Source organism: Salvelinus sp. IW2-2015, linkage group LG12, assembly GCF_002910315.2.
Source record: "Salvelinus sp. IW2-2015 linkage group LG12, ASM291031v2, whole genome shotgun sequence".
In the NCBI taxonomy this organism is placed as follows: Eukaryota; Metazoa; Chordata; class Actinopteri; order Salmoniformes; family Salmonidae; genus Salvelinus; species Salvelinus sp. IW2-2015.
In genome coordinates, this window is record NC_036852.1 from 6,133,661 (window position 1) to 6,143,449 (window position 9,789).

General features: G+C 43.8%; 1 protein-coding gene across 1 annotated transcript in view; it reads left to right on the top strand.

Moving 5' to 3' along the window:
* Positions 1-592: 592 nt before the first annotated feature.
* Positions 593-9,789, top strand: part of LOC111970941 (steroid sulfatase (microsomal), isozyme S) — a 14,412-nt gene continuing 5,215 nt past the window's right edge. Inside the window, exons 1-9 of the mRNA XM_070445873.1 lie at positions 593-671; positions 4,250-4,418; positions 4,697-4,818; positions 5,252-5,374; positions 5,915-6,081; positions 6,617-6,864; positions 7,129-7,265; positions 8,918-9,055; positions 9,466-9,625. Coding sequence (XP_070301974.1) covers positions 4,264-4,418; positions 4,697-4,818; positions 5,252-5,374; positions 5,915-6,081; positions 6,617-6,864; positions 7,129-7,265; positions 8,918-9,055; positions 9,466-9,625 — 1,250 coding nt within the window. The 5' untranslated portion in view covers positions 593-671; positions 4,250-4,263. The remainder of the gene's footprint in view (positions 672-4,249; positions 4,419-4,696; positions 4,819-5,251; positions 5,375-5,914; positions 6,082-6,616; positions 6,865-7,128; positions 7,266-8,917; positions 9,056-9,465; positions 9,626-9,789) is intronic.

The window sequence follows — 9,789 nt, forward strand, 5'->3', positions numbered from 1 at the left end:
CAGCACATCTAGGGCWTTCCTATTCTGTGCCTCCTATTTATGTATGAAACAGTCATGTCCCATTCTGCTAGAGGGGTAGAGAGGAGCATCAAGAACATACACTGGGAACTTTGTCTTCAAGGCAGGGGCAACAGCATTGGACAGAAACTGAAAAGTGAATATTGTGAATGTAGGCCTACTCATAGAGCCACGATGGAACCCCTGGTTGCAGTGTTCTACTGTAGGCCTATGCCAGAGTAAATTACATTTACTAAAACATGAATTGTAAAGGTGTAATCTGTAATATACCAGCGTGTGAATTTGTTATTTTAATTAACTGGTGAAATAGAACTATAGATTTTTTAAAGAATATTGTCTCACTTTATTAGTATGATCCACTAGCGTGGGCTTCCTGACCTTATGTTCCTGACACAAGGGGTATCTAAACATGTTAAAWAAATATTGGCAGGGATTAAGYCTGCACATTGGATTGTAGGATTGCACCATAGAGGGTTGAAATCTACAGTATTTTAGTCTTGATTGCACTACACTTAGGCAGCTCACAGGTCACATAAAATATTTGGATTAACCATAATCCAATGAGACTGCGTCATTCCTAGTCACATGACAGTTGACAAAAAACGTACTTCCTGTTTCMAGTAAAACATTTCGAGACATGCATATCCACGAAGGTATGATTTGAACGACTTGCCAACAACAAAGTATTCTGTCTATTCAACAGATATCTTTATGTTGGTATTTTGAGAAATTGTTGAACGCGTATTGCTTGTAGGAGCGTTCCTATTGAACTTGCAGGGTAGTTGTAGTAGGCTGTAGCCACACTAGGTACTCCCAGTCAATACTGGATGTCAAAACCTTGTCTTCTGAGTTGGACTGGCCTATGCTTTCTGTTACCGGTTGGTAGCCAGCTAATAAGCAGGAACCAGCATTTGACTTTTGAACAAACACATTAATGCTTAGCCAATAACGACTTCAGTTATTCTGCTCAGCAATTGCCCCTCTGGCTTTCTCGCTCTCTCTATTTATAGTCTAGTTTGGCGATATAGTATTGATCGCTACGTAAGAGTATATGTAGACAGCAGGCATGTACTGTCTGCATGCCTYTTTGGCTTTGTAGCTTAGACACATCATGTTATTGGTTTCTGAGCAAGGTGGTGAGCAAGTTCAGACAAGGTGAAGAAACAGATTCAGTAAACAGGGATGCTGTTATATCATCCTTTATTGGTTAAGGCACAGAAGGGCATGGCCTTTACCAGGGATCATCAACTAGATTCAGCCGCGGGACGATTTTCTTTCTTGCGCTGATGGTCAGGTTGCCAGAACATAATTACAAATAATTTGTATACTGCAGATTGATAGCAAGACGCCCAAACACATATAATATTTGCCTAAAACATAATCATTTCAAACCTTGCTTACAACTGTATACGATCAGATAAATATCTCTGTTATGGATGGGAATACTTCGGAGCAGATTTCCAAAATTAAAATGTTTTTTTTTTTTTTTTTACAGTCTTTTATGTCCAAATAAAACCACCCGCAGGCCAGCCAGTTGGGGAACCCTGGCCTAAACTGTAGCTATCTATGGTTCCTAGGGCTCTAAAATGGCTATTTGCCCTGTTCAAAAGTAGTACACTYTATATGGTATATGGTGCCATTTGGGATGTCGCATTAGTAACATTTGCTCTAGCTTTCTTCAAATCAAAGTTTATTGGTCGCGCACACAGATTAGCGGGTGCAGCGAAATTCTTATATTACTTGCTGTTAAAAATGCAGTAAAATGTCAAACAATTKAAATGTAAGGAGAGAAAAAAGACAACAGTGGGGCAAATCTGATTAGCAAGCCAAATAGCCCTGTAGCAGTAATCAAATGCAATCTATACGCATGTACACATTATTTACACAAGATCAACTAAGAATTATATGTACAGCAGTATACATACAGTGCATTCGGAAAGTATTCAGACCCCTTGACTTTTTCCACAGTGTTATGTTACAGCCGTCTTCTAAAATTGATTCAATTAATTATTTTCCTCATCAATCTACACACAATACCCCATAATGACAATGCGAAAACATAAAAATAAAATAAGAACAGAAATACCTTACTTACATAAGTATTCAGATCCTTTGCTATGCGACTTGAAATTGAGCTCAAGTGCATCCTGTTTCCATTGATCATCTTTGAGATGTTTCTACAACTTGATTGGAATCCACCTTTGGAAAATGTAATTGATTGGACATGATTTGGAAAAGCACACACCTGTAAGGTCCCACAGTTGACAGTGCATYTCAGAGCAAAAATCAAGCCATGAGGTCAAAGGAATTGTCCATAGAGCTCCGAGACAGGATTGTGTCGAGGCACAATTCTGGGGAAGGGTAGCAAAACATTTCTGCAGCATTGAAGGTCTCCAAGAACACAGTGGCCTCCATCATTCTTAAATGGAAGAAGTTTGGAACTACCAAGACTCTTCCTAGAGCTGGCAGCCCGGCCAAACTGAGCAATCGGGGGAGAAGGGCCTTGGTCAGGGAGGTGACCAAGAACCCGATGGTCACTTTGACAGAGCTCTAGAGTTCCTCTGTGGAGATGGTAGAATCTTCCAGAAGGACAACCATTTCTGCAGCACTCCACCAATCAGGCCTTTACGGTAGAGTGAACAGATGGAAGCCACTCCTCAGTAAAAGGCACATGACAGCCCGCTTGGAGTTTGTCAAATGCCACCTAAAGACTCTCAGATCATGAGAAACAAAGTTCTCTGGTCTGATGAAACTAATATTGAACTCTTTGGCCTGAATGCCAAGTGTCACGTCTGGAGGAAACCTGGCACCATTCCTACGGTGAAGCATGGTGGTGGCAGCATCATGCTGTGGGGATGTTCTTCAGCGGCAGGGACTGCGACTAGTCAGGATCGAGGGAAAGATGAGTGGAGCAAAGTACAGAGGTGAAGGTTCACCTTCCAACAGGACAGCGACCCTAAGCACATAGCCTAGACAATGCAGGAGTGGCTTCGGAACAAGTCTCTGAATGTCCTTGAGTGGCCTGGCCAGAGCCCGGATTTGAACCAGATCGAACATCTCTGGAGAGACCTGAAAATAGCTGTGCAGTGACACTCKCGATCCAACTTGACAGAGGTTGAGAGGWTCTGCATAGAATAATGGGAGAAACTCCTTAAATACAGGCATGCCAAGCTTGTAGCGTCATACCCAAGAAGACTCGAGGCTGTAGTCGCTGGCAAAGSTGTTTCAACAAAGTACTGAGTAAAGGGTCTGAATACTTATGTAAATTTGAAATAATAATTAATAATAATAATAATTAATAGCAAAAATTTCTAAAAACCTTTTTTTGCTTTGTCATTATGGGGTATTGTGTTTAGATTGATGAGAAAAAAAATATTGAATACATTTCAGAATAAGGCTGTAACCGAAACAAAATGTGGAAAAAGTCAAGGGGTCTGAATACTTTCTGAAAGCACTGTGTGTGTATATATATATATATGAGTAAGCTATGTCAAGAATCCAGTGTATAAATACATATGTCCTGTGTATAAACAGTATAACTAAAATACAGTAGGATAAATAAATATTATGATGTGCTACGTCGGGGATAAAGTATTTAAATAGACAGTGTGAAATGGGAGGTGACCAGTGGTTCAATGTGTGTGTGTGTGTGTATGTGCATTTGTTTGTGAGTATGAGGTGTGTGTGTTTATGTGCATTTGTTTGTGAGTATGAGGTGTGTGTTTGTGTATCACCTGGTAGATGGCTAGTGATAGCTGTTCAACAGTCTGATGGCCTGGTAAATAGAAACAGTTTCAGTCTCTCTGTCTTAGCTTTGATGCACCTGTACTGTCTCTGTCTGTCGGACGGTAGCCGAGTGAACAGGMGGKTGAGGTCCTTAATGATCTTCTTGGCCTTTACTTTGACTTCGGGTGCCTTAGATGTCCTGGAGGGCAGGCAGCGTGCCCCCGGTAATGCGTTAGACTGCCCGCACTACRCTCTGTAGAGCCATGATGCAGTTGAGGGCGGAGRAGTTGCRCTACCAGGTGGTGATGCGGCCCAACAGAATGCTCTCAATGGTGCATCTGTAGAAGTCTTTGAGAGTCTTTGGGGGCCATMCCGAATTTCTTCAGCCACCACGATGTCGGTGTGCCGAGACCATTTCAGGTCCTCYGTGATGTGCARGCCGAGGAACTTGAAGCGTTTGACCCTATCCAATCTTCTCGTATTGCCTCTGTCTTTGCTTCTCCAGTGTTCATATGAAAAATGAAGTCCCCATGGATCKCATGCTGCCTAGGTCTACTGTTGTTGTTTGACGTGTGCAATGCCTTGAATGGTGACAAAAGGCCGAATTTTGTCCTGATGATGGTCGATGACTTGGGGATTGGAGACTTGGGCTGCTATAGGAACACTACCTTGCGGTAAGTTACAGTGATATAAACTGCAACAGGCCTTTTTTATGTTCTTTCCCATGTTTCTAAGCATGTCTTTCCTGCATTACATATACTTCTCATTCGTAGTTGTGATTCCAAACAAAAATGTACATCCTCGGAAGACAACGATTCTATTATATTCCTTTTATTCTGACTTCTAATTCTCGCTGTGCTCTMTGCTCACCTTTTTAAAACACGACTAAAACGCCTCCTTCCAGATGATGAGCCCAGCTGGGTGGTAATGTGCTGTGTCGTTGTGTCTGCAGGACCCCCAACATCGACATGCTGGCTCAGGAGGGGGTGAGGCTGACGCAGCACATCGCTGCTGCCCCCCTCTGTACGCCCAGCAGGGCAGCCTTCCTGACGGGCCGATACCCAATACGATCTGGTGAGGCGAGTCGTAAACAACAAATCAAATGTTATATGTCACATGCGGCGAACGGGCGTAGACTTTACTGTGAAATAGTAAAAATAGTAACACAATAGTGATAAAATATACTACWACAACAACAGCAAGAGCTCAACGTGTAGCCTATCCTCCTGGGGTTTGACACAAAGCTTTGCCTAGTACTATAATTTGATCACTRAACAGATCACTAGCTAGTATTGATAGGCCTAACTAGTATTATGTGGTGTTAGGGATGCATTAGTTAGGCRAAGTGGAGAGAACAGTTCATAGAACAGAATAAATAGCATGTTCACCACAATGCAGCAGGGTGAATAGTACATCATCATTCCACTGTATAATTGTGTACTTTGTTACTCTGTCCTCTTTGTGATTGGATATCCGTTTTTGATCCTATTTATTTTGTCTTGAACAGGTATGGCCGGCCTTGGACGGTTAGGGGTTTACATCATCTCTGCTGCATCTGGCGGTCTTCCCAGTGAAGAAGTCACCTTTGCCAAGGTGGCCAAACAACAGGGCTATGAGACTGCTCTCATAGGTGAGCCAAAGTCCTCTCCTTTGTTACTATGTAAAGCGTCTTTAGGTCCATGAAAAACTCTACCTATAACCCWTTTATTATCGTCCATGAGTATGTATCAATACTTCTCAKTTTGGGAATAGGGAACACGCAGAAGCAGTGACAGTTKATTTGATTGGTTGCAGCAATGTGTCTGTTTTGTTTGAATGTCTTTAAAATTCTGACTGTATAGCAATAGCTACATGATTGATTTGATTTGAACAGTATAATAGSTTTCATACTCGTATTGGCTTCTCAATGGTTGCCCAGACAACAGCCTACAGCACATTTACATGTGAGTTGACATTTCAAGGTCTTGTTCTTTGATGTGCAATATGCCTCACGGGCTTTTCAGTAACCCAAGTTGACATATTATTAAATGTAATAATTGGCTTCATCTGGCTTTTTTTCTCCACTGTTGAAAACACTTTATGTGTTGTCTTCCAAGGTCGTTGTTCTTTGAAGACMCCTTAAGTTGCCAGTCTATATGGTCCGTCACCTGGCCCCTTCTCTCCACTGTAGGAAAATGGCACCTTGGTCTTAACTGTGAGAGGAACGACGACTTCTGTCACCACCCCAGTGCGCACGGCTTCGACCACTTCTACGGTATAACCCTGACCAACCTACGTGACTGTCAGCCCGGCCACGGCTCCGTCTTTACCAATGTCCAAGCACACATACCCTTCAAGGTGATGTACAGTGTACAACACATGTTTATGACGTACACTATTTTGGTTTAACCTTTTAAATTGTTGGGTGCGTGTATAGAGAATCTTTCTGCTCCATCCTGAATTGCTTGCTGTTTGGGGTTTTAAGCTAGATTTCTGTAATAGCACTTTGTGACATCTGCTGATGTAAAAAGGGCTTTCTAAATACATTAGATTTGTCTACAGTTTACTCTCCAATAGTCAGCACCTCTACAGCCATTTTGGGGTGTGCTTCAGCTCGTGCTTTTTACTACAGTGTTGCGTTGAGTATTTAAACTTTTATTTATGTATCCTGGTGTAACATGCGGTCCCAGATCTGTTTATGCTCTTGCCAACTCCATTGCTGTCATTGTCAAGCCAAGCAAAGTGATAAGGAGTTGGCATGATGGCATAAACGGACTGGTAATCAGACTAGTTTTAATGTTTGTTGTYTGTAGTTTGTTTGGCCTTTTAGCTATAAAGAAACTTGTCCCTCGGGGATATAGGGTAGTAAAGATTCTCAACTCTACCCTACAAGACCCTGGGAGTGGGTGTGGCTACCGTGACCCTCCTGCATGCGAGGGGTGTGGTCACCGTGCGGAGGAAGTTGGTGCTGAGCGTGGTGGCGTTGGTGGGCGCGGCGGCGGCCATCTTTGGCACATTCGTCGCCACGTTCCCCTACTTCAACTGCTTCTTGATGAGGAACCGGGAAGTGGTGGAGCAGCCGTATGTCTCGGAGAACCTGACCCAGAGAATGACAGATGAAGCGGTGGACTTTTTAGAAAGGTGTGTGTTGCGTTTTTTCTCGTTATATTTCCCCTACTACGTGATAGATTGAGACAGAATAGAAGCCAAATCAAGTGTTTGTGTGTGTTTGATTATTGATGTTTGTTTGTGTCTTGCGTGTGGGAAGAAACTCTTGTAAGGAAAGTGTGTGTAAAGGGTRGGTGACTGTCTGTAAAATGAAAGCATACTCTACACAGTAGTTTGCATTGTTGTCGTACAATWATTTTCTTCCATTTACACTGTGTCTGGTGACTATTTTGACAGGAACTCTGCACTACCCTTCCTGTTGTTCTTCTCCTTCATCCAAGTGCACACGGCCATGTTTGCATCGCCAGCCTTCCGGGGGACCAGTCAGCACGGTATCTATGGAGACGCCGTCCACGAAGTAGACTGGAGTGTGGGTAAGACTTAATATTTACTTTATATTGCTGTATGGCCTTCTTTTTTTTATGTCCAATAAGTTATACGGTTGGAAGATTTGAAATGTCCACACTAATTATATTTGAAAGGTTGGAAGATTTGATTGACTTTTACCTAAACTCAGCAAAAAAAMAAACYTCCTCTCACTGTCAACTGTGTTTATTTGCAGCAAACTTAACGTGTGAATATTTGTATGACCATAACAAGATTCAACAACTGAGACATGAACTCAACAAGTTCCACAGACATGTGACTAACAGAAATGGAATAATGTGTCCCTGAACAAAGGGGGGGGGGGTCAAAATCAAAAGTAACAGTAGTATCTTGGTTTGGCCACCAGCTGCATTAAGTACTACAGTGCATCTCCTGCTCATGGACTGCACCAGATTTGCCAGTTCTTGCTGTGAGATGTTACCCACTCTTCCACCAAGCACCTGCAAGTTTCCCTGACATTTCTGGGGGGTGAATGACCCTAGTCCCTCACCCTCCGATCCAACAGGTCCCAGCGTGCTCAATGGGATTGAGATCGGGCTCTTCACTGGCCATGGCAGACACTGACATTCCTGTCTAGCAGGAAATCACGCACAGAACAAGCAGTATGGCTGGTGGCATTGTCATGCTGGAGGGTCATGTCAGGATGAGCCTGCAGTGAGGAGTACCACATGAGGGAGGAGGATGTCTTCCCTGTAACGCACAGCGTTGAGATGCCTGCAATGACAACAAGCTCAGTCCGATGATGCTGTGACACACCGCCCAGACCATGACGGACCCTCCACCTTCAAATCGATCCCGCTCCAGAGTACAGGCCTCGGTACACGAATCTGACCATCACCCCTGGTTGAGCACAAAACCGTGACTCGTCAGTGAAGAGCACTTTTGCCAGTCCTGTCTGGTCCAGCGATGGTGGCTTTGTGCCATAGGCACGTTGCTACTGGTGATGTGTGGTGAGGACCTGCCCTTACAACAGGGCAACAGCCCTCGATCCAGCCCTCTCTCAGCCTATGCGGGAAGCATTCTGAGCACTTGATGGAGGATTGTGCGTTCCCGGTGTAACACTCAGGGCAGTTGTTGTTGCCATCCTGTACCTGTCCCCTCAGTGTGATGTTCAGCTGTAACCGATCCTGTGCAGGTGTTGCTTACACGTTGGTCTTGCTAAGCTGCGAAAACTATCAACTGCCGTCCGGTCTCCTTGTAGCGCTGTCTTAGGCAGTCTCACAGTCACGGACCATTGCAATTTATTGCCCTGGCCTCATCTGCAGTCCTCATGCCTCCTTGCAGCATGCCTAAGGCATGTTCACGCAGATGAGCAGGGACCCTGGGCATCTTTCTTTTGGTGATTTCAGAGTCAGTAGAAAGGCATCTTTAGTGTCCTAAGTTTTCYTAACTGTGACCTTAATTGCCTACCGTCTGTAAGCTGTTCGTGTCTTAACGACCGTTCCACAGGTGCATGTTCATTAATTGTTTATGGTTCATTGAACAAGCATGGGAAACAGGGTTTAAACCCTTTATAATGAAGATCTGTGAAGTTATTTGGATTTTTACAAATTATCTTTGAAAGACAGGGTCCTGAAAAAGGTACGTTTCTTTTTTTTGCTGAGTTTATTATGTCCTGTTTCATAACATCTGTTCGTAGGTCAGCTCATGCAGACTCTGGACCGGTTGAACCTGAGGGAGAACACACTGGTTTACCTGACCTCAGACCAGGGGGCGCACCTTGAGGAGATCTCAGTCCGGGGGGAGGTTCACAGAGGCTGGAACGGGATATACAAAGGTACGGTCTGTTACAGKTTCAGAAGAACAGGTCAACAGAGGCCGAACAGCCAGATGTCGAATTTTCGTTTAAAGCACCTTTTTTTTTGTTAATTGGTTACATTTTTTTTTTTAACAGGAGTAAAAATACTCAACCTAGAAGTGCATGTGCAGAYAGGCTTTAGCTTGCATCTGCAGTGGTTTAGTAGGGTATATTAATAGGAATGTAAATGGGAAGTCAGAGCCAGTCAATGTATAGAATAAAATAATAGATCACTAGATAAATAGCTCAGATTATCTAAATGTCCTGATGCATTAGAGACGAGACGTTTCCATGAAAGGTTCTGGTAAGCCTTATATTTCGGGTCGAGTGATACAGGACTTCCCCCTATTCTCAGTCCTCACAAAGTGCTTCGATCTGTCTCTGAGCAGCCGGGAAATCCACCAACTGGGAGGGGGGGATCCGAGTTCCAGGACTGCTCCGTTGGACTGGGATGTTACCTGCAGGGAAAGACATRGATGAACCCACCAGCAACATGGACATCTTCCCTACTGTGGTGAATCTAGCCGGAGGGACGGCACTGGGGGACAGGTGAGTGCTGWGAAAATGCTGAGGTCTGAGGGGTTTTGTTTGTTCATTGACTTCTATTGCTGTGGGTAAGCCCGAAGCACTAGGTAGGTTTTCTAGCAGCCTCGTCTGTCAGTCAAAACTACAGCGTTTGGAATCTAGGTCACCATAGAAATGATATGCACTCT